Here is a 25,448-nt window from a genome sequence, read left to right as displayed (position 1 = left end):
CAATTCCATTGCCACGTCGTGGAAACAAAAGAATTAACTGTAGCTTTGAGCACATATGCCCATAACCCATCCTAGTGCATCTTCATGATCAAAACAGAAGATTTATCTGAACAGAGAATGTGTTTTTTTGGGACCCATACTACTATATGCCATGTCATCACACAACAGAACATTTGTCAAATATCCGAAACTACAATTGATAGTTATATTTTAAATGGTTGAAACATTTATTCGAAAATAAAAATAAAAATAAAAATAATCAAAGTCCAAACACTCAGTTGTAACAATCACTGAATTTCATGCACTAAGATGCCTAGCATCTCCTCTTCTAAGTCGTACCAAACCACATCTTTGATGAGCATTGATTAATTATACCGCCAGGTATAAAAAAAGAACAAGGTTACAGGTCCTGTCCAGCATCATGCAAACAAAACTTGGTCACGCCGGGGGCATTGCCGGACAGGGTCAAATTTCAACGCGCATGTCCTGGACTGTCAAGCAAAGCAAAGCACTCGACAAGACAACGGGCGGAGAAAGGATGATCAGAGGGCATGGATGGAATTAAATGGATTGTCGTGTCGTCATGGAAATTTAAGTATCGAGCTCAGAGAGAGAGTGAAAGAGGGTATGCACAGTATTTGAAAAACAGAAGTTCAGTGACAAGGGCAACGAATCCCAAATCAACAGCAGAGGTAAACCAAGACAATAACCGGACTGCTAATACGTATGAATATTGAATGCATCACATGTATAAATGTCTAAGCAGCAGAACTAACCATTACTTGCATTCCAAGTAGCATAAAACAGCAGCATAAATTGCAATCAATTATCAAGAACGTGGAGCTGCCAGCTGCTGCTTCTTTATCCTCTCATGATGTTTTACACCACTGTATAAACAACAACCAACAAGTTACATGAGTGTGAGTACTTCCTAATGCTCAAATTTATCTTAGACATCTTAAAATTCTGCTTAGCTCAGTGCCAATCCAACATCTTCACAAAAAATAAAAAAGATAAGCATACAAACATCTCAGACAACATCTATGACAACTGAAAGCAACACAAAGTGATTACTTCTGATGTGGACACTTTGACCACTGATTGGGCTACAATTTCAAACAGGTGAAAGTGTCGCAGACACCAAAATTCAAATCATAAGAAACCTATTTAACATCCACTCAAATGGTTAAGAACACAAAACATCTACACAGTATCTATATGCACACAAACCAGTATCAGAATTTTATTTTTCTGAAAAAGAAAAGGACTTGAGATTACAAACCTAGCAGCATACAATATTCAGTCAAATTAGCAAAGCACGAGTAATAAACCTGATATCATGAGGAGTGATAAATATCCACTGGGAACCTTGGGCCAATGCAAACTTCACCAAGGTATCTAAGCTAATTTTCCTACTAACAGCATCCTGGAGATCAATGCAGAATAAGAATATGCATCAGAAACTGATTCTCTTACAATTAAGAGTGTAACTTAGGAGCTGCATCCTCCAGCTAATAAGGTATATGGTTAAGTGAACAATTTTACATTCAAATAAAATGGAATATAAATATCATGGAAATTTACCATAAATACATCAAACTCGTCCATTGCTCGGAATGAGGCTTCTGTCATCTGATGAAGAGCTAATGCAAAGCATAACGTTGAGAAAGAGCGTTCACCACCTAATTAAAAGAAAATTACAAAAATCATTTAGTTAGCAACTCCTAGAGGAAATCTTGAGTTGCAAACAGAATCTGATTAAAAATTCTAAAGAAAGTATTACACATCCATAAATATAATGGAAATGACAGAATTAAAGACTTGATAAAAACCCAGTGCAATTTTTCTTGCAAACCCTTGATGAAAACCAGTATCTGTAACTAAACAAACCTTGCATCACATATTATGACATATGATTAGTATAGAAACACAGAAAAGAGAGTTCACAAGTACAGGAGAGAACCTGAAAGCCCTCTAGTGTCACGAACAGAGCTGCAGGATGCATCTTGGGGCATTTTTACCTGACAGCTTAAATATAGCAAGTTAAAAAGAAAAGACCAGCATAAGCAGCACCAAGGTGTGAAAAAAAGAAAAAGAAAAGGCATGGGCATAGAACTAAAAGATGCAGATTACACAAGGATTCCAAAACAAGTTATGTACCTCTACTTTGAGGGTCTTCTCTTCGTAACTAATTTTAATGCTCCCACTAATCCCTTTCTCTCCTAAGTGACCATTGAAACTAATGGATGAAGGAAAAAGGAAAAGTCACCAGGAAGTCCAAATAAATAATAGATCATTTGAAATGGCAGAAAGATAATTGACCAGTCTGACAAAAAAAATGTAACAAATAAAACAATTCATACTTCCAAGTCAATTGGCGCTTCAAATCACTTGCATTCCTTTGAAATTTGCTCCATCGCAAATTCAGGGCTTCCTCACAAGTCTGGAATTCACAAGATTAAAAAGAAGAGAAAATATGGATATGAAAACAAAATCCTCCATCAGAAACACTGGGCAAACAATGAGAAAACAGGGAGACTAATCTGTAAGGTGGTGGAACGCAATGATAAGAAAAACAAGAAAGATGAACAAAAACAAGAAAAATAAATAACAAGCACTCAAATCTATACAAGATTTCAAAAATAATAGTTACAAAATTAAGAAATTACCATGAGGATACCTAACTCTCCAAGTCAAATGAATAAAAAGAGAAGAAAAACAAAAGAAAGAGACTAAATGGGGTGTCAAATTACTTGTTTCATGTGAAAGAACTAAAACCGAAACTAATCTTAACTATTCCCTTCTCTTCTCCCATTTTTTTCCTCTCATTCAGATCCTTTTCCTTTCTTCTATCTTCTTGACCCTCTTTTACTTTCACCTTGAACATAGAAGAAATCAATTATAGCATCCACTCTTTTGAATACAGCATTGCACATCACCACCTCACCTTTAAGGCAAGTGTGAAACCCAGCTGTAGGAGTGAAATGATCACAAACAACAACCAAATGAAAACAAGGATGAAAATTCAAGAGAATTGATTCTCCAAAAAATCCAATTTATGGAATCAATCAACATTCATAGCATGTCAGGAACTAGGATTAGACTTAATGTGCTAAATAAATGAAAAATAGATAAATGTAGAATTTACCTTCAACTTTTCACGAAAAGCTCTGTATGTTTGCCGTTTACGCAAAATTTTACGCTCTTTTTTCTGATAAAACATCCTCAGGTCATCAATAGAGTCAGAATGCCTGTAACAATTAAAAAAAAAAAACTTATTATTTGAAACTGTCATGTTACTAGTGTTCTCCAGGTGCAAGATACAAGTCTTGACTATACTGCTGGCACTCATTCTGAAGTCTCTGGTTCAGTTTATTTAAATGCACGCTGAGCTGCTCTGGGGTGCTGCCATCACAACCTCCTAAAGCTTCAACCTCACTCTCGGGACATATAATTGAAGCCTTTCTGCAGCTCTCCTACAGTTTCACAAAACATAAAATTAGCTCCAAGGTGGAGCTACAACAAACTCAATGCTTGAACAGTCTCTGCTACAAAAAGGATAAGAGAAGCACAACCAACATGTATACACAGGACAGTAACCACAAGCCATTTTCACCACCATTTTCTGGTATTTAACCACCTCAAATATCTACAATCATCACATTTATACTTATTGAGATACAAAAAATAAAAATAAAATCAGGTGCAGAGAACCACTGGGAATGCATCTGTAACTGCAAATACAACAGCAAAACCAGGTCAGTTCCCTCTCCCCACCTACACCGAACCCCACCACACCCCAAAATGCAAAACCCAGCTCCACCTTCTTGGTCACCATGTCAGTAAACTAATCAACAAAAGATATCATAAATTGCAAAACCAAGCTTCACGACCTCAAGTCCTCAACACCACCAAAACATCACCTGCTGCCCCCCACGCCACAAAAACCTAGACAACCCACCACTACAATACCTAGTTTATTTTCTTGAAACCAAAGTTATGGTAGCAATTTCATTGACAAGGAAAGAGTGTTCACATAGAAGAGAAGTTACAGGACAGAATAGAGTGAGATAAGAGTGGATATCAGTTGTATTTGGAAACACTGTCCAGGAGAGTTTATGAGGGTGGTTTTCAGGGGGGAAGAAACCCATCACCATTTTAGTTCCATCCTTTTGATAAACACCCCCACCCCCAGGGGCTGATCATAAGTGTATTGTAAACCCATTCCCATTATTCTGTCTCAATTCACGTTCCTCTCAATTTTTTTAATCAAACAGGGTCGTGTCCTGGTTGCCCCAGATTTGCAAACAGAACCTGAAGCTTTGTAACAGTGGTTTGGTGGCTCATTTTGTAAAACAAATATTTTAGTTCATCTTTTCCATCTTTTCAGAGATTATCTTGGGATTCTTAGAAGATTGATTGCAGCCATTAATACAAAAGGGCAAATTTTCAAATTATTTGACTTTAGTTGCAAGATAAATATGGATGCTTCGCCACCTGGAACCCTGCGACTTTGCTTGTTTGGAGGGAAATGTAGGAAGGACACATGAGAGGAGAAAGTTAAATTGTTTCAATAGCCAGATACAGACTCGAAAAAGGAAGGGACAGATCCTTCCCATCCTTAATGAGCTGTAATTTGCAAAACATCCAATTTGACTTCCATCCTTTCCTTTCCTACTTAGCAAACTAGTTAGGATGAGTTAATATCCATTCTCTCCCCTCATCCTTCTGTTTTATCCTTTTCATCCACCAACCAAACAGAGTACACTTTTAACCAGGTTACAACAACATAAGACATGACAACTTAAGTTAAGGTTTGAAGAAGCAGGAAGGCAGAAGAGATAGGCAACAACTGTTCATTGTTTGAAAAGGGTATGTATGGCATTACATAATTCACCTATAATGAAATTGACTTTGGAATAGCACAGTTAGGTTGGATTAATCTTAAAAAGGATAGTCACCAACTATTTCAAGGAGCAGGTCCGCAATAAATTGGCTTAGTCCTTGAGTTTATATTTAGCAATTGTTATGCCCTGGTTTAAGAGATGATCTCTTATATATACCATATTTCTGAAAGCTACCGTGCGCCTTAAGCAATCAGACTAAGTGATGATCTCTTGCATATACTATATTTCTGAAAGAAATGATTTGAAAATACAATACCTCCAAAGAAAATTACATGAGTAAGCACAAATATAGAGGCTTGAAATGCACCTTACGATTCTCTTCAAGCTCCCGATATTGTGCCTCCGCCATTTCAATATCAGGGAGAACCCTGGTAGTCATTACTCCTTCATAACGGGCCTTTTCCTGATATAATACTTTGATTTCAGAAAAATCTTGCAGAAATAACTTAAAGAACTGCAGTGGAACACAAAACAAAGGCTCAAGGATGAGTAAACAGAACTGCTTCTGCAAATTGCAGATCTTTTTCAATCTTCACCAGCTCACTCTCTGCTTTCTCAATAGCATCGATTTCTTCTTTCACAGACTCTGCACGTGGAGACAATTATTATTGTGGATGAAAAAGCATGATGCATAATTGAATACATTTGATTGCACATAAAAAATTTAAACACTATGCCATACCACGCAAATCTTCAAATGTCAATTCAAGATCCCTAGCTTTTGAGTCAGCTTCATTAATTCTGACTTGGAGCGACTCCAGCTGCATTTTCTTTTCTTGTATCTCCTCTTGGATGCTCTGAAAAACATTTGCAATGATACAATGTTATTGAGGAAAAGAAAATCCATTATATAACAAGCCCAGTGATAAAAAGGCAACACTAATGGCATGTAACAAACTGAGATTTCTTGTTGAAGCTCATCAACAGTTGATGCAGCAGCTTGTGAACTGGTTGCAGAAGCATACGAGTTCTTTGCATCCTGCAGTCCTAGTTTCTTAGATACCAGATCCCGCTCAGCATTCCTGCACTTATCCTACATCACCAAATGGAATATTATGTGTACAAAATAAAAAAGTACCTTCAACTACACCCTCCCCATTGCATTCTAAAAGAGAATTAAAGATAGACTAAGTTAAGTAATTGGAATTAAAAATTGTTCAGCGAGTGTATTTTAGCAATCTTAGTATGTGTTTGTTATTGTGGTGCAAGATGCATTTCAAAAGTGTTTTTCGCTTGAAAATACATTAAAATAAATTATTTTTTTTGACATGAGCACATCAAAATCAATGAAAAAACTCTAAAAAAAGCATCAATCAATGACAATGATTTTCTTGATTGAAAAAAAAGATGAGCTCCTTTATACAGAAACTCTTGTTCGCACAAAAGATGATTGTAATGTGTTCGGTCTTGATTGCATTAATATAAGCAAAAGGGTAAATAGTACAAGATGTTTGTATTGCACATTATGTCAACCTGATTCTCCAAATAATATGTCAATACTTCACAACCTGATTCTACAAAAAAGACTGGAGCCCTCACAAGGGACCAACCTTGTCTTCTGAAGACATACAAGCCCAACAAGAAGCTTGGGGTTCCACAAAGGAGGGCAAGAAGGGGGCAAATGCATTTTTTTCAGTTCAACAAAAATTCAACTTTAATATAAAAATATGTGGAACATGACACAAATGTGTCCACTTCACACAGCTTGGCATTGGGTCCAGCTTCTGTTCATCCATTGTTTAGGAAAGCAGATTTGGTGAGAAAACACCAAATGTAAATTGATCCATGATCTTGTATGAGCAAAACTTCAAGCAGAAGAAGATAAGGTAGACTCTTGTTCCCTAGAATTGGAAACCAAGCTTTTCAAGATAATCATTAAAAGTATGTTTTGTTCACGGAGACAAAAGCAGGAAAGGATGATTGTCCTCATCTTTGTCCATAGGATTTATTTTTCCAGTTCTGGAAAAATAAAACTAACAGCTTGATGCATGTAATTAGATTCAATGTTTTTTGGAAACGTTATTTTATTATTTCAAATATTCAGCTTGACATTTAAAGTTTATTTGTAATATTAAACGAAAAGGATTGTTGATCAACAATTTTAATACTAAGAAACTGCAAGAGTTACTGGAAATTTGGTTAAATTTCAATTTTTCTCAATTAAAAAAAACACATGTTTTATGTCTCTTATGTGATATTTTGTCAAGCAAGGCAATAAAGAAAAAAATATTCAGCTATGCACACAGAAGTGCAGTCCTTGAGGAGGGAATTCAAGGACAGTCTTCAGCTTATTTTGCATGAACTATTCTCAAGACTTTGCACCCTTATGGTGACAAGTCCAAGACTGTTACCATTGCACCAAGGAATAGCTCCTATATTAAGAGCAGCTTAATTGGTGTCCAATGAGGCAGGATGAAAATTATAGGGTACTTATGACAACCTCACTACGAAACACCCCCCCCCCCCGGATTAAGTCAATATATAAGGATCATTGAAAAACTTATAAACAAGAGTTAAGAAACAATTATACCTTCATAATCTTTAGCCCATGTTGAAGATGCTGAAGGCTTGCCTCAGAGTCTCGTTTCCTCTTCCTGCACTGATCAGCTTCCTTTTGAACATTTGATTTAGATTGATCAAGATTCCTAATTTGATCATCAAATGAACCACAAAGGCGGCCAGCTCTAAGCTTCTTATTTGGGGGGAGAACTGTCTGGACTGACCCGCGTGAAAACCTAGGAAGGAACAGAAAATAAGAATTTCTGCAGCAGAAGACACCATTGCAATATAGAATGTAAGAGGAGCCCAATTATGCAAGCAAGCTTGAACAGGTACCATTCACATTTCCAAATCATTTTCTGCATATTGCAATTTTAAGTTCCTAATGATCTCCCTGTGCTTTCTGTGTAATAAAAGTTCCCAGTAGAATAAGTGAAGCAGATTCCACAAAAAAACACTTTGGTCTTCTCTTCTCATTTTGTTTTCTTAAAATATGAAGTTTTGCAAGATAAATACTAGAGTTCTGGAACATATCCTATCACTTCCTGTGTACAAATAATTAAAGGACATTTGCATTTGTTTTGTACAAATAATTCCTAGTTCAAATTGAGAAACATACAATGACTTGATAGACAAGATTTTCCTTATCTTTTCTTGAAATAACAATATACATCTCTTTTTGTCCGGGCATTCATGAAATTTACAACTGGTTTCCTTTTTTTTTTCTTATGTATATAAGTTTTTTATTGTAAGTTATATGATATGAGACCAAAAGAAAAAGAAATGGCAAGATAAGTTATGTATCTCAATGGAGAAAATGAAATGTAACAAGCATGTGGAAAACAAGATAGGGATTCCCTACAATGACATTATAGACCAATTTAAAGGGATGTAGCATGTTTGTTGTAGGTGCAAAATGTCACGGGTTTAAATCATGTCATCCCTATGCATTACTTCGCCTCTGAGCAATACAATAACAAGGGATCGATTGAGATCAATTAAAACTGGGCATCCTTGTGTTGGCTATGTGTGCAAACCAGCACTATTGCTTATTGTCCCAGAATTACCAACAGTTTCCAAAATCAAAATGGATTCATTGCTTATGAGGTCAGCTACTTAACAGAGAGATGAATTCAGGTCATGTGAGTCCAAGTATAAAATCCAACAATGCTCATGCATTTCATATGAATCACCAAGTGTCATCTAAGACTGGATCTGACACCAGTTAAAATGGACAATTCCAACTTACATTTTATAACCATCTATTGTATAAACCTCTTTTAGATTTGAGATCTGTTTTTCAAAAGCAACAGCTTTTCCTGCATCATAATCTTCTACAAGCACTTGCCTCTCAGCACTTCCCTGGAAGAGTAAGAAAAACAATTATAAAGTGTCCATGCACATTAACAGCTTTGGGAGAAAACAAATACAGCATAAAGGGAAAAAAAAAACTAAATTAAATAAGGAAGAAACTATGAAGAGACCCATGAATTTTACCATGTCCACTAAAACATTTAGAATAGTATCATTGTCAGAACGGATAACAGAAAATGTAGTTGGATGGTTAGTTTGCGGAAGCATGTGAGATGGTATGGTCAGCCTGCAGAAGAAAACAAGAACACAATATGAAGTATCCACCATAGAGACCCATACATAAGCACAGAATAAAAGCAGCCATCCATCTACCTTGGTCTTGAGAAATCATATATAATAATCTGCAGGTTGTTATAGTTTGCTTCTCTTGCACATCCTCTCAGAAGAAGAGAATCCCTATGGTCTGTCACAATGAAAGCATTGAGCAGCTTCCCGACAGCATTCTCAACAGCAGGAGCCCACCTATCACCATTTGCTAAAGTCTGCAGGGTTTACCATTAACCAAGATGCATTAGCTAGTGACGGGAGGAATGCTCCAGTGGTTGAGCATGCCCAGAAAAATAACAGACTCGGATACTGAAACCCCATATAGGAATTATCTCTAGTTATAAACTACAGTTGTCACAAGAGCCCGATAAAAAACTAAGTTACCTACGGGCACAAAAAGCATAGTAATTAAAAGAAAACAACTAAACTTAGCTCGAGTAAGGCTATTCCAAACTAATTGCAGAAAATAACATAAAAGTCCTCTATTTTACCAACAACCATTTTATGTAAAAGAAATTCTCCAAAAAGAAAGAGAAGCTGTCTGACTGTTCAGTCTGATGACACTGACTATCCAGAAATATTCAGAAAGATATCTTAAATATCCAGCATCCAGGATTTAAGCGTTCGAGTTTTGACAACAAAACAAGACCTAAAACATTTCAGATTAGATATTATTACCAAGGGAAAAAGGGTAGCTACTCAAATGTCCCAAGTGTATATAGGTAACCATAAATCTTAAAGACATACAAATAGCTCTCAAGTAATATCAAGACATAGAAACATCAAAGAGATGTCATACTGCAAATAAGGTATTATAACACTCAAATATTCTTCTTTGCTTGATTTCTTCAAACTCAGGACATAATTAAACAAAACCAAAATTTGCACCATTCTGCCAAGTATTGTGCCAAAAATATCAAATCAGCTTTTAATATTCTGCGAGGCTCTTTAAGAGGAAAGGTGCAAGGTGCATTCATGTGTTTAGAAGCAAATTTGTTCGCACAATAAGACAACAAAAATCCCTGGCCAATCTCAACTTGAAACAGAGAAGAAAAAAGAGCAAGTCCCAAATGTCAACAGAAACAAAAGTTAGTCTTCAATGCAACATAACATTGATGTGTGACACTGCAAAGAGACTCAACTGAAAGCAAAACCATATAACGAATCATTTTGAACAATTAGTTCTATATTGTTCCAAAAATAAACAAAATGATTGACAGCAAAAACATTTCTATGGATGGCACTTCAAAACAATGATGGAAAAAAGAGGTCACTTAATGACTTTGTTCCAAATTCACCATACATAGCAATATGAAGGCAATTTCTCTACAAGAACTTTCAATCATCATGTACTACATTAGGCCAGTGCATTAACTCACCTCTACAAGAGAGATTTCAAGTTGCAGGAGCTCAATTCACCAAAATCACAGCTAGCCAAATTAATCCAGAACAAGTCAAACTTTACCTTAAACACATAGGTCAGCAGGCTTCAAAGATAAAAATTGAAAGAATGACCATTGAGAACCAAAAATGATATGAAAAAACAACTAAAAAGAAGGCTTTAAGACAAAGTTACACTGCAACCTTGTTAAGATATTTCTTTGTTCAGATAAAAGAAGATTTTATTAAGAGTGGAATAGTAGAAATCAAAGTAAAGTCAAAGACATCCACTGTTACAGAGGAATCAAAACATACGTGCTATTCATCCTACTGCAAATCAGCTCACACAACTCTCTCAAAGCCCAACACCATAAAGAAGCTGAAAAAACTACTGTGTCCTAATTGATTCTTGAAATTTCAGAATATCACTAAACCTGATAAAACCTAAATAACATTTGTAGCCCATTTAGATGCATCTCAAGAGATTAAAAACACACAACAAAATAGCAACCAAGCAACAAGTTTCACAAGAGAAGGGGGAATAGAATCAGGAATTTCCAGCATAAAATCGCATAATAACAATGAAAAGTTTGCAAGGAGTAAAGCAACTAGCCAAGATGGTGGAGCATGTGACACTGTATCATTATGGTTGTTTTAAATGCTTCCCGGAGACAAACACCCAGCAACAATCAGGGTTCCAAAGCCCCATAGAAGTAAATCCAGCCATTTTATTTGCAAGACCTGCTTGGTGCATTGTCTGATTTTTAAGGTGATTTCTTCACTATAGAAATCACCAGTCATATTTTAAATTTACTGACTCGGTATAAAATTATCAGCAGGCATACATGCTGTTTTTTACTCACCACATGAGCACCAATTGGACCAATCGGCGGGCTTCCAAATCTTTGGTGATGTCTCTCAATTGTACGTAAAAGTTGAATCACTCGATCTCCTCCAAATGCTGTAACCTGTTATAGAATTGTAAGTAAGAAATCAAGGCATGCATGTTGAAAATATATCATATGCACCTACCAAAGTTTTTGCAGCAGATGATTACACGCTAAGAAATATCAATTGTTGTGTGCAGTTATGACACTAAATGGAATAGCACAAACCTTGTTGGTTTTGTTTAGCTGGAGCTCACGGATGTATGCACGGATTTCCTGTTCCTTCTTTCCATACTCTTCAATCTGAAAACCAAAATTTTAAAATTTCCTATACTTTTCCCAAGAAAGACAACATTGGACTAACATAAACAAATATTTTAAAGTTTTAAAGAACAAATATAATGTGTACAACTATTCCTGCTAAAGCTTCCTGTGAAAAAATATATTTTTCAACAGCTATTGGCCTCACATTAAACCATCACAGATGAGGTTCACATTGCCTGCAACATTGAACTCAAAATGAACTATTACCTTGCACAAGGGTCATGGGATTCTGATACAGGCATCTTATCCAAGTAAAGCAAGGCACCTTTAATGATATAAATGACAATTTACACCCAGTAACACCATCCTTCTTTGGTCAAATCCTTCCCTGTTTCTATTGCTATTAAGCCATGTTTCAATACATAATGGTAGTGTTTATCTTGAGCCTTTTCATTATATTAAGCCTCAAAGATATTTGCAAACCCTCGAATTCATGTAATAGAAATAGATTTAGATATGGATACAAAAGCAAATGCAAGAGAAACAAGTAACACTTCAACCAGTCACCCCAGAAATGGGGCCAATCACTAGCATCTTGTGAAAAGAAAAGGGCCAAGGTCGTGGCCAAGTGGAGTCATCTGCCTAAACCTACACGAAGTGCCAAGAATACACCTTCCCTTACCCATTGGGCCCAGGAAAGCTCGCAAGCACTTTTTTATGACACTATACAACAATACGATTGGAACAATCACTTTAAATATCAAGGTCAAAAGACATGATAGGAGAAAACTAATGATAAATTAAACAAAATAGTTTCTTCATGATTCAATTATTGTACTATGCTAAGCATCTTTATACCTCTTCAGTAATCTTTCTAATTTCATCCATTCCCTTGGACACGCTTTCTAATAAGGTACTCTCTTCTTCCTTCAACCTGAGTTAGATTATTGATTAACTGGGCAAGTCAAATCCACATTCAGACAGGTAAATTGTAAGCACACAAAATGTGGGACCAAATAAATGAAAGACCTTGAAAGTGTGAAATCAGCAGCATCAATCATGTCCTCAAGTTCCTTAAGCTTTTCGTCTATTTCACATTCTTCAGCCTGTTTCAATAAGAAAGTCAGAGGTATAAACATGTGAATACTTTTGGCAACAGCAGACAACCCCTTTGCACCTTTTCATATATAAGTACAAATTGGAAAACACAAATGGTAAAAGTACTAAAGGGGGGGAACAACCAACAGAAAATAGTTAATACTCTAATGCAATTGATGCAAAGTGAAGAAGAAGCAATGATCAATAGGCATTTTAGGAATACCAAACACCAAAGCCAGAAGGCAGCATTATTTTGATTACAATGCCACCTTTCCCCTCAATCTCTTTGATAAACGAGGTTCAAAATTACAGCATAGTTATGACCTTTGAAAAGGAAATCTGTTTTGGTCAGATATCGCATTGTTGAAAAGAGGGTTGCCCCATCTTTTGTTGTACCATAACAAGGATTCTTTCAAGGACTGTTTGATATGAAAATATATGTTTGACATTATAGTCTTCAAAAGATCAATGTGCAATACAAGCAATTTGCATATATTTAAGAGGAAAATAGGGATGATGAAATGTACAATTTTGGTATGCATTACTTGATCACAGAAATTAGCAGGAATGCTCAAATAAAAAAAGGAAGAAAAGACAGATATGAGCACTAGTAGGGGGGAAGGTTTCCATCTCTATTCAAAGCAAAGGAAGAACCTGTGTGTTTCTAACTTGTTGCTCATGAATATCACGGGCTTGCTGTTCAAGCAACTTGACACGTTTCACCATGCTATGAATTTTATTGGTTCGGCGATTGTGCTCATTTTCTAACTCAAGTTTCTTCTTCGTTGCCTGACAAATGATTATTGCATGAGTAGGTGGAGCGATTTTCAGAATACGTTAACTATTAAGAGTTAAGACAGACTGTAAGGAATATGCAGGAAAGGTATAAATTTAAATAAGCATGTCAGGAGCACGCAATGCAGATCATACCACTCAAACAGTTGACTATTCACTATGCCACCATCGCAATCCCTAGTTTCACTAGTGCTGGTTAGATTGTTTCCGGTCCATCTAATATTGTTTCTGTTGTCATTCTACAGAATATGAAATGAAGTGCCAACTAAAAATCAAGAAGAATATAACATATGCCACAAAAGACACCTAAAATGACAACACTCATAAGATGCGCCAGAATCATAGAAACCATCCAACTCTGATTGACATCACTTCTTTTGGTATGGTGTATATAATTCAGGGCACAAATATCTTCATGTAACCTTTTCAATTGACATATTATGCCAACATGTTTCGATGTTCTAAGTGATGTTAATAATCTATCCAATCTCAAGGTCCCATAAGACATGTGGACCTAAGTTTTTCTTTTCTTTTTTCCTGAGCAAGGAGTGGATAGGAAGGAATCTAGTGTAGGTCCAGGATTGCATTTTGAAATTCAGACTCTTATGCGATTAACACAGATTTTGATGTTATACATATGCTTTTGCAGTAGGTTATTTTGATGTCAAAATACATCAGCCTGTAGTTTTTACAGCATTTACTAATCGTTCTTAATTGCATGATTATGTCAAAATACAGCCAAATTTATAATTCTGCAATGAAATAACTCAGCTCTGTTGAAATGCTTAACATAAGTGAACTTTTACTGACATGTATTCTTGATCTGCAGGTTCTGTCTCCATCAGAAATCATTCTTTGATTACACAAAAAAAAAAAAGCAACCAAAGAGGATTCAAGTTTTTGTCACAACCAAATAAGCTTTCAGTTGTCAGTTTTGGCATTCACTTCAGATCTTTTGACAGTGAACTTATTATATTAACACCGTACTAGTCACTTTCCCCTGGACAGAAATTTATAACATACCAAGGAAACAGTATTACGCAATTCATCCTGTTTATTCCTCACTTCCTTCGCTCTTTCCACCATATGTGCAGTTTGGGCTTTCTTCTCTATGAAGGTTTTTCTCAATTCCTCCACCTTCATCTGTAAAGAAATTAAAGAATGCTTTAATAAGAAGTTACAAAGTAATTTATGATCGGATTTAATGCGACAAAAGGATGCACACCTTAACAATCAACTTTCCACAAAAAACAATGCAACCACCCCCCCCCCAAAAAAAAAAAAAAAAAAAACCCCAAAAAAGGGGAAAGGAAAGGACATAAAGAGATTGAAACAGCAGATAGGCATCTCACATAAGTAAAAATCAAGTAATCAAGGAAATCATATACACAGCATGTATATGAGAGAGATCTGTAGCAAAATGGACTTGATTATACTTAAGAGGAACACAATCCAGCATCAAATGAATAAAGGTGGCAATAAAATAAAATACATCATTCTCAAAAACAAACCAGGATTTGGAATATTCTTACCCATGAACAGCAATTCCACAAAAATCAACTAATTGTGAGGAATTTAAATGGAAGAAAATTAAAAACTTAAAACTTTTGGGTCACAACAAGGAAAACAAGACATGTGTATGACAAAAGAAAAGGAATGGGCAGGGTGGGGCTAGCCGAGGGGAATCGCAGAGTGTGATGTATCAAAAGGAAAATGATTTTTGGTCACTAGTTTCACCTAATTTTAGGCTTTTCCCAGGGAGTAAATCCACGGGTCATTTAATGGGAGCAAATCTTGAGTTATTTAATAAACTGTTATAAGTAACGATGGGAGTTTTCCTCTAACTTGCTATTTTTTAAAATTTTCAGTTAAATATTGAGAGATTTCATATGGGTTTGACATGCATGCCTCCCTGCCAATCAGCCTATATAAAAGTCCTCTTCTTTCCTCCGTACATACCAGCATTTTCTCATTTAATTCAACCCCAAAATTTACCCTATTGTATCATTATTAACAATCCCTACATACCAGCATTTTGCTCCCTACATTTAAATCCAATCAGATAAACCCGTTCCCTTCTGAAACATACTGTTGCCAGCAGAGACCCAATAATACAACTACCAGAATTTATTGTTACAACCACTAAATGCAAACTTTTACTTGTTAAACCTCGACATTCACAATTCTCATCCAGTACACAGATCTTGAACCTATTTGTCTATAGTGAGCACAGGAAAATAAAACCAAAGGAAACAACGGAAATAAACATGTACCTAAGGGAAAATATACAACTAGATAAAACAAACAAAAAAAGATCAAAAATCAAACTCATATTTAGGGGAAATTCTGTAGCTATAAATTTGACTGAAGCCTCCAGAGAAGGGATGAAAAAGGATGAAATAGAATATAAATCTATATTGCAGTTCACAGAATCTAAATAGCATTTTTAGTCCTTTCAAGTTCTAGAATTTATTACTCACGAGTTCATGATCAATTCTAGCTTGACAAGTGGGTATGCGTTCTTTAAGCTTTCCAACCTTCACCATTTGTTCCTGGAGTTCCTTGTCTACACTGTAGACCCAAGACCATGCAAGCTTCTTCTTTAACTGTTGTACCTGCTGAGACATTTCTTCTAGATGCTCCATATTTTTTATCTTTCCTTGCAACTCAGTAAGTTCCTTCTCTATGGGTTTTATCGAAGCCTCCAGTTCATCAACAAGTGCATTTGCAGACTTCAGTTGTTCATTAATACTTAGTAAAAGATCATTAACTTGTTGAAGAAGAGTAGCCTTGAAAAAGAACTGCACAATGGGATGTCAGTACTGCACCCATATGATTTGTCCTGGCACTAAATATGCACACAATAAGATTAGAAGTTACCTTAAATTTGTCTTTTTCATTCCCAGAATGCAGAAACTCTCTGCTTTTGTCTTGACTCATTATTACACAAGGATTCTCAACATCAATCTGCATGATGTAGAGCATGATATCTTGAACATTACCAATAGAAGTTATGAGGAGTTGGTGAAATTTTAATTTTTGAAAAGTAAACAATATCTCATCATTCATTGAACAGTTCCTGCCTTTATCATCCATGTCCATCAAATAACGTGCATGCTATGTGACATGTGACAAAACAAGTGAATAAACGTGCTTCCTAGAATATGAAGAAAAAAAAAAAAAAACTGATTAAACAACCAAATGCCTGAAGTTCAAGCAATTATAAATATCACCAACACTAAAAATAATTAGTTTGAGAAACAGAGTTAAAGATCTGGGCCACATCAAATATCAATGATCAAAAACATCATTCATGTCAAATGCACAATGCCAAATGTGCCATTAATGAGAAATACATTATTGCATATAAAATGGCACACATTGCATCCAACTAACAGTCAATCTGCTCCAGATCATTGAGCATCAATGATTCAAGTAATGAAACTCAATATTTTTACATAGGTATGATCCATTGGGGAAATAAAATGGATGGCAGAAAATCCTATGAAAAATGCCATTACCTGGCTATATGCAGAAAACATTGCATGCATAAGTAAAAGAGATAATCACTATTTTCGTGGAAAATGATGGTATTTTGAGTAAAAAACTCACATTAAAATGTTCTATGAGCTCCCGAAGATCCTCTCTTCGACTAGCCACTTTTCTTCCTGTCAAATATCTCATGGTGAAAACAACAAGTACGAAAACCTAAATCAATAATAGAGCACTCCACAACAAGACTGTAACAGAAAAGGAAAAAAGAAGAGATTTGATATGAATATTCATTTTTGTTTCCATTAGTTGAAATCATCCATCAAATCAAATTGGAGATGCTTCATAAATGCAGAATCTTGGACTCTAAAACTCTTGACAGTGTTTTCCCAGGAAAAAACAGAATCTAACAGGATGCAGTTATGTGGTAAAAGGTCTTCAAAATCCTTACAAGAAACTACCAAATGATGTTTTCCTCGGAAATAAGTCAGGAAAAAAAAAAAAAATTCTTCCAATAGTAATATATCTGTGTAAATGTGACTCCATAATGTTCAGCCCTCATTACTTGCAAACTTTATTTAATAATTTCTCCACAACCAGTAACAAACAAGCATTAGTACAAGAAGGGACCACTTTAGTTTCCTCATTTGCTCTCTCCCTCAACATATTTCTCTACATTTATAACAGCAACAAGCATGATTCAGTTCAAAACCACATCAGCCCAAAGTGGAAAGGAATAGAAACAAAGAAAAACGGTTCTCTCTTATAACAAAAAGTTGCCATGTCTAAAAAGATGCCATGCTACTCCAAATGCCATACATATATGAGAACAGTAATCTACAGAAAACAGGCAGAGGACATGTGGCATGGCTGAAAAGAGTAAAACAATAGAGAACAAAAATACAGCAGAACAATGGCTGAAACTAGAAGAGAATTGAAGTTGGAACAATGTAATAGAGTTTAGGGTTCAGAAACTTAAACTCCAGGGAAAAAAAACTAAGAGGTCACATGCTTATAACCTTAATTTCAGAAATAAAATAAAACAAACTGTAAGGAAGGCTCCAGCGTCAACAAGTAACAAACACCTGCATCTAGACTCTATTAAATTGATGAAAATGTTCAAAAATACATCAATTACTACAATGTATGGTCCCAGAATACCACATCATATACTTCTATGAGAAATTAAAATATAATGAAAAACAAAATATATATAAAGATCTCACGTATCTCTGGTCAGAGAAAATTCCAATTGTTTGGAAGCGGCATATCATGGATTCAAGTACAAATACATTCAACAGTGATTCGTTCAAACACAGCCCAATTGGCCAAGGGGCCTTAATACCTTTTTCATCAGAATCACAAGGAACTCAAGGCTTTTTAAATGAATTAAAGATATCTTTATCAGAAAACCAAAAAGACCTTGGTGATCCTTTAGAACAGTGGTACTGGAAGATTGGTTGATTCTCCGTTCTATTATTATGGAATCACCATAGATATCTGGCTTAAAAGACTCCTCTCCTCTGTTTCTTACTTCCACTTCAACAACGGCATAACTGCAAAGAAGCAACATCAGATAAACATAAGCTGGCATAAACACATTGTTTCGTTAAAGAGATAATTGAGCTAATATTACCAGTAACTCTAGTTCTAATAACAAGAACAACTATTAATGCCAATAACGCATAACATTGCACACAGTAACCAAGTATACAATTCTGAAGTTCGAGGGTTTTTCTTTAGCATTCCAAAGTGTAGTTTCAGCTTTCCAGCATCTTTTGCAACTCTCCAGCAAAACATTATGCAGTCAAAGAGAGGAGTAGAATTTCACACATTCTATACAAACAACTTATAAAACCAGTAACACTTGATTTCTTTAGAAGAAAATGAGCAAATAAACAAACGGGCAAGACAGCACAAACCTGCAACCAGTTTTGATAAAATCCTTCAAAGTGGCGGCCCTTTGAGTTCCTTTAGCCCGGCATCCAAATGCAATACATAAAGCAGTCAATATTGCACTTTTGCCACCTATATAACCACCAATTCCCCATAAAAAAAAAAAAAGAGATTAATTCAATAATGCGACCATTAGCTTCATAATTCCCCTATCAAATTGCACACGTGCCATCACCAGAACCAAACAAGATAATCTCAGCTAATGAACAAAATTAAAAAAAAAAATCAAACACAAACTTGAAAACCCTAAATTAGGGTTTTGATGTACCTACTTCCGTTTCGACCGGTGACAAAATTGACCCACTGGTCAAGCTCAATTTGGAGGTTATCATGGCACATGAAGTTCTCTAACCGGATCCTGGAGATGGTACCCACACCGGACCGAAAAGTGGTAGGGATGTTACTATCCCCGAAAACCCTAGAATCATCCATGGCCTGGTTCGATGATCCAGGGTTCTTGCTGATCTCTTCAGTAGAGAGCGACCGAGCCTGCCAGCCTAAAAATTTAAAAGTAAAGGACACAGTTTATTTTTATTTTTTTAGGGAGAGAGTAATATGGGAGGGAGTGTGTGGGGAGGAGAGGAAGTGAGAGCTTTGTGGCGGGAAGAAGGATTTGCACTGTGCGACGCGGGTGTATATGGATAGCTGTTAAGAGGCTTGGCGATTTTACATGTTAAGTTATTCATAATTTAATTTATAGTCTCTACCATATTTTTACAATTGAATGATAACTTTAATTTATATTTATTAAGTTATTCATAATTTCACATGGCATACTCCATATATGTTAGAGATCTGGTGTATATGTTAAATAATGGCATTAACAACAAAACCTTACAAGAAAATAATCATCAATATCCAACGGTTGGCCCAATAAAACAACAATTCATGAGCGAGGTTTTATTTAAAAAAAAATAACAATGGGGTGGACAATTATTTCAAAAAAAATTATGCATTGCCTGCATCAATAGGCGATACGTTGTTAGCCTTTGTTTTTCATCAAAAATTTTATTTTTAATTTATTTTTAACTCAAAATACTCATAAAACACTCTAAAAAACCATGTTAGACCAATTTATAGCTATCAAAAAACCACCCCAAAATCCACTCGAGACATAAATTTCATCTCAAACCCGAATCTGTTATTTTAAGTGCTTTCAAGGTAAAAAAATAAATGTAACCCTGCTCGTCGTATAAAGTTGACACAAAAATCAATCATTTTAGTTGTCAAAATCTTTCATATAACTATTTTCTCTCTTCGGACTAGAATCTAGCAACTTCTTATCTCTATCCTCCCAATAAAAAATGACTGAAACAAGAGGAAAAATAAAGTTTAATATCAAGATGAATTGTTTTCAAATTCAAGGGACTAGTCACATAGTATCTAAAAAATATAAAGGATTGAAGTGAATATTTCAACGAAACTTTCAACTCGCCCCTGTGTTACCCGAGAGTTTTACTCCAATCGCTTAGCTTTCAATCCAACCCTCCCTCCTAAGAAAATATGCAATTAAAAACTAATTTGGACTAAAAAAGATCAAATTCGTAAAATCAAAATCAAAGTGAAAATCATAAAATAAAAAAATACACTGCTCAAATCCACAATATATTCTTAGAGAACAAGCACAGTAAAACAATGATGCATGGTGCATTTTAGCCCTTATTTGTTTGGTGGAAACTGGTTTCATAGAAATCACTTTCCAAACTTTAATGTATTTATTTGCTATTAAGAAAATTGATTAACAAAAAATACTTTTCAGCTAAAAAAAAAATTGACTTAGTTTTTAGAAAAGTGTTTTCATTTTATTTTTGGTGAAAAACACTTTTCGGAGGTTGTGAAAAATTTAGAAATATCATATTATTTATTGATTATATCAAATTTGATCCTCAAATTTTTTGATTGTTGTGTGCGCGCGCGCGCATTGTTTTGAATTTTTTTTTTTCAATTTCATCCATCAAAATTTGATTTTTATATTAACTTTGATCCTTATTTCTACAATTGTTATTTGATTTTCCATTATTATTTTTTAATTGAAATTTTTTATTTATCAAATATGATTCTCATTTTTTTTTATTTTCCATTATTTTATTTTAATTTCTTCATTTTTTTTATTTGTTAGATTTGATCTACTATTTTGACTATTGTTTATTTTATTCGAGACAATTTATGAAATTATATATTTTTTTTAATTTTATTCTCATTCAACTTTTAAATTTGTAAGATTTGTTCCTCGTTATTTTAATAAACTTGAAAAAAATAAAACATTAATAAGTTATTTTACAGTTTTTTTTCATGACATAACCAAACACTAAAAAAAAATTTTTTCCAACTTATTTTTTATTATATTATAAATATTAAAAAATAATTTACTTTTCATAAAAAAAAAAAATTATCTTCAAGAAAATAAACATTCATTGAGCTTACTAGAGCTGTTCTTGGATCCTAGTTAGAACTTCCCAAGGTATCTTGCATCATAATCTTCCTTGTTTACTTGGAGTTTTTTATTATTTTTACGTTCAAAAATATTTTTCATTTTTTTTATTCAACAGGCAGCAGGAGGCCTCAATTCTAGATAATTGACAGCGCTACCTTAAACAAAATTTCAATGCAAAATAATATATTTAAACATTGCTAATGTGTTTTTTATAGCAAAACAAAAAAGGTAATTATTAACTTAGAATATAATAATTAAATTTAATAAAATAGATTGAAAATTATATGTACCATTCAAAAAAATCCTATCACCGAATAAATACCGAGTCATGAAGTTTAAAACATGTGCAAATAAAGATACTTAATCATGTGTTGAGGGGAGCCCTTTAAATTTTGTAACTTAATTATATGAAACTAATATTTTTTTTATAAAAAAGAGTAATAATTTAAATTTTATTCAAAATAATTTTCTTATGAAATTCTTAGTTATCTTGTTAATAAATCTATTTTTTTTTAAAAAAAAATATAACATTTTTTTTCCATGTCATTCATTTAATAAAATCAAAAGCATTTCAAAGACATACACAAAAAACTTTGACAGTTTAAAATAAGAATAAATAAGATAACTCTAATTAAAACCCCTTTGTCTCGTAAATATATTTTTTAAAAAAATATTATCGAAACATTGTGTTTAAAATAATATCCTATCATTATTCCACAAACAAGTTTCATTTCTTGAATATTAATGCCCTAGTAATTTTATTACATCATATTAAAAAAATAATAATAACATAACACTTATGTGTTTTGGTGGAAAACTATTTAAAAGAACCATTGAACCCATCGTGGTCAACGATCCTAAAACCTTTTTACCCGAATCCTTAAACTATATAAAGATCGATCTTGCGTAACCTAATTGGATTGAGACATATAAATACAACTCAAGATATTACTAAAAACATGGATTGATTTCAAAACAAGATAATATTAAAAAAAAACAAAAAAATAACTTATCAAATCCTACGAGTTAATATGTTAAATTTACAATTCAAGTTATAAACTTGATTGAGTTTAATAAGTTTTTTTTTTTTATTTTTTATTATACAATAATAAAAATTAATTATTATAGTAAAATAAACCGCTAAAATAAAAATAATATCTATGATGGGTTGTACAAGAATAATAATTGCTTGTGAAGGAAGTAAAAATTTAATGAAATTTAATAAAAGAACATCTAAAAATATTTTTAATTAATATAATAATATAGAATAAATTATATATATATATATATATATAAATTATTATTTTTTAAATAAACACTATTTGTTAAAAAAAAACAAGGAGCATGGCAAGCATCTCGGGGCCTTTAAAAACAAGCATAAGGGCATGGGCCTGCTAACCCAGGGTCATATGACCGGATCTTAATACATATATTTTTTTTATATTGGGTGGAATAATATGTTGTTTATCTATCGTTTATATTTTTCTTTAAATAAATTTATTATGTCATTTCAGCCACCACAAAGGTGACAACAAAATCAGGCTATATAATTTTTGACCCTGAAATTCAATTTTTAGCATATATTCATTTAAAAACATATGAAAAACATTATCGATAAACTAATTCCCTAACTCAAACACACCTCTAATCTAATTAAAAAAAAACTCAAATCAAACAAGAAAAACCTTCTTTTAATACTATTTACCTTTTTAAGTGATATGAAAACCTTAAAACACCATAACAACATTCCTCTTGCCAAGATGAACATTTTGACATCACTTTTGGCTATTTTCATGAACAAAATCAAAATAGCCGACTTTTTTTATCTTCCATTGGTCATTTCCCATGAATCACTCTCACCTCTCAAGCCCAGTGACCAAAATGTGAGCAAGATGAAGTTTTGCGCTAAATTGTGTAATTTTCAAATTAGGGAGATCAAAATAGATATTGAGCATGATCTCAAGGCTCAAAAGCCCGACACCATTTTTTAAAAAATAAGGACAACTATTTTACCAATCTTTTAATTTGTTCTCCTCAATTTTATTTTATTTTGCAAACAATAGACTAAATTATTATTTTTAAAATAAAAAAATCAATCTAATATTGAAATGTTTTTCTAATATTGCGATAACAAGATAAAAAGCAGTACGAAACAAATCATCAAGCTAAATCATTAATCAGTACAATATAAAAAATAAAATAAAATAAAATAATTGATAGCGGAAGAAAAAAAATAAAGGAACAAAATCTTTTAAAACAAAAGGCTATCATTTTACCTTACTTTCAATTTTAGTCCTCTCATTTTTAATTTTCTGCAAACAATTAAGCTATTTATTTTTTTTACAAAATCAAGAAGCAACGTGATGCTAGGACATTTTTGAGACTGAGAGAGCATGAAAGAAAACAACACAAAACAAATTATTAAGGCTAATCACCAATTAAGACAAAGCACAAGGATTAAATTAAAAAAAAAGGGTTTGATAACCAAAGAAAAACCAAAATTGAAGAACTAAAAAAATAAAAACACTGCGTGTGCACAATGTTTTCACTCAAAGGCCAGTAGTGAAACATTGAGACTTTCTTTTTTTCTTTTTCTTTTTTTAATTTTAATGTCTATGTGCAGATGACAAAATCGTTAGCCTCATCCCTGCAAATGCCAGGGGCTGCTAAAACGGGCATGTTCTTAGAATATTTAGCGGCTGCGTAACCTAATTGCTAATGCAACGCAGGCTGTTTGGATTATCCACATTCCGGTTCAGTAGCGGACCCGTGCAAAGTCAAAACCACTTTGCCGGGAAGATTTTGCAATATTTTCCTTCTCAGTGTTCCTCAAGAATCCATGAACATGACAAGAACTGGATTATCCACATTCCGGTTGATTTCCTGCTTGTTGCGGTGCTTTTTTCTAATTTCGTTCGAGAATTTTTTTTCCCAGCTATGGAGGTGTTACAGAAAGCAAGAAGTACTCACGGCATTCACAAGAAAAAACTGATGGATTTAACAATGCCTCCTTTCCCTTCTTAAGGGAATCTATTTCGAATGTTCAGATTCAAACAAATTCGCCTGCAGGCATTATTTGGATGGTACTTGGTAGGCTGGAAAATGATGGATTGAACAGAATATATATATTTTGAAGTTGTTTATTTTATTTTTAGAAAATATAAAAATTATTTTCTGTCCTTCTAATCGAGAAGTTTTTATTATATTAAAAGAGATGAACAAGTTTTTCTAGTTATATGCGTAAGGGTTAATTTAATTCCTTCGAGTTGATTAAAAAGAAAAAAGAAGAGATGGAACAAGTTTTTATTATATTAACAATTGTTATTATAGTTTTTAAACTCAGTTAGGAGCCTACTCGATGTAAGATTCGAGTTATGAGTTGGTTTAATCATTGACCTGGATCAACATAAAAATAAAAAAAATTATTATTATAGTTTTAAAATTTATCTCATGGATCGAATTGGGACCAAACTTGGATTATTGATCAAAATTAACATAAGAATAAAAATAATAATTATTATAGTTTTAAAATTCAACTCAATAGGTCAACCCGAGGCTAAACTCGGGTCACATGTCAGGTCGATCATTGACTCGGGTCAGGATAAAAATAAAAATGATTAATATCATAATCTTAAAATCCAACTCAATAGTGAACCCGAGGCTAGGCCCGAGTTACAAGTCGGGTTGATCATTGATTTTGGTCAACATAAAGATAAAAATAACTATTATCGTAGTTTTAAAACCCTGTATGGGAGTCAACTTGTGGCTAGACTCAAGTCATGACCAGATTAACCATTGACCTAAAATAATGTAAAAATAAAAATAATTATTATTATGATTTTAAAACTCGATTCAAGGGTAGCTCGAGTTATTGTTTAAAAGGGTCAACTCAAGTTAAATTATATTAAAATAAAATTTAAAATATAAAAAAATATTATTTTAATTGATTTCTGATAAAAAAAAATAGTCACGCTTCTAAACATTCTGTAAATTTGATACGTAGCTTTGAGCTGACAAGAGTAACCGGCGGTCAAGAAGATAAACCTTTTGTCTTAGCTACTTTGGATCCCACTCTCCATATATTTCCATACGAAC

The 25,448-nt window shown here is 33.7% G+C and overlaps 1 protein-coding gene across 4 annotated transcripts; it reads right to left on the bottom strand.

Annotated features, from left to right (window-relative positions):
• Positions 1-90: 90 nt before the first annotated feature.
• LOC118028632 (structural maintenance of chromosomes protein 6B) lies at positions 91-19,591 on the bottom strand. 4 transcript variants are annotated; one of them, XR_004684047.2, is made up of 29 exons: positions 19,192-19,591; positions 18,886-18,991; positions 18,386-18,519; positions 17,084-17,139; positions 16,352-16,438; positions 15,952-16,272; positions 14,495-14,614; positions 13,331-13,465; positions 12,608-12,684; positions 12,437-12,512; positions 11,543-11,617; positions 11,291-11,395; positions 9,093-9,262; positions 8,904-9,006; positions 8,656-8,768; positions 7,438-7,642; positions 5,806-5,940; positions 5,590-5,704; positions 5,408-5,493; positions 5,215-5,310; positions 3,340-3,476; positions 3,149-3,251; positions 2,364-2,443; positions 2,161-2,239; positions 1,964-2,021; positions 1,585-1,682; positions 1,332-1,426; positions 777-887; positions 91-511 (listed from the first exon to the last, which is right to left on the bottom strand). XR_004684047.2 is itself a non-coding variant. In XM_035032307.2 (28 exons), the coding sequence occupies exons 1-28, from the start codon at positions 19,249-19,251 to the stop codon at positions 830-832; spliced, it is 3,087 nt and encodes a 1,028-aa protein (XP_034888198.1). In that variant the 5' UTR covers positions 19,252-19,591; the 3' UTR covers positions 91-829. The 4 variants fall into 4 exon arrangements, 3 of the variants coding, with proteins under 3 accessions (XP_034888198.1, XP_034888197.1, XP_073264131.1); XM_035032307.2 differs by having other exon boundaries at positions 91-887; positions 19,188-19,591; XM_035032306.2 differs by having other exon boundaries at positions 91-887.
• Positions 19,592-25,448: the final 5,857 nt, after the last annotated feature.

The sequence above is a fragment of the Populus alba genome, chromosome 3, assembly GCF_005239225.2.
Source record: "Populus alba chromosome 3, ASM523922v2, whole genome shotgun sequence".
NCBI classification, from domain to species: domain Eukaryota; kingdom Viridiplantae; phylum Streptophyta; class Magnoliopsida; order Malpighiales; family Salicaceae; genus Populus; species Populus alba.
This window is presented reverse-complemented; position numbering and strand designations above follow the sequence as displayed.

Excerpts from the sequence above, each read along its gene's own strand:
- LOC118028632 (XM_035032306.2), bottom strand. The coding sequence starts at position 19,351 with ATGGATGATTCTAGGGTTTTCGGGGATAGTAACATCCCTACCACTTTT. Across the intron at positions 17,140-18,385 it reads TGTTCTAAAGGATCACCAAG|GAAGAAAAGTGGCTAGTCGA; the intron begins GTCTTTTTGGTT and ends GATATTTGACAG. Across the intron at positions 888-1,331 it reads ATCACTCCTCATGATATCAG|TGGTGTAAAACATCATGAGA; the intron begins GTTTATTACTCG and ends TTGTTTATACAG.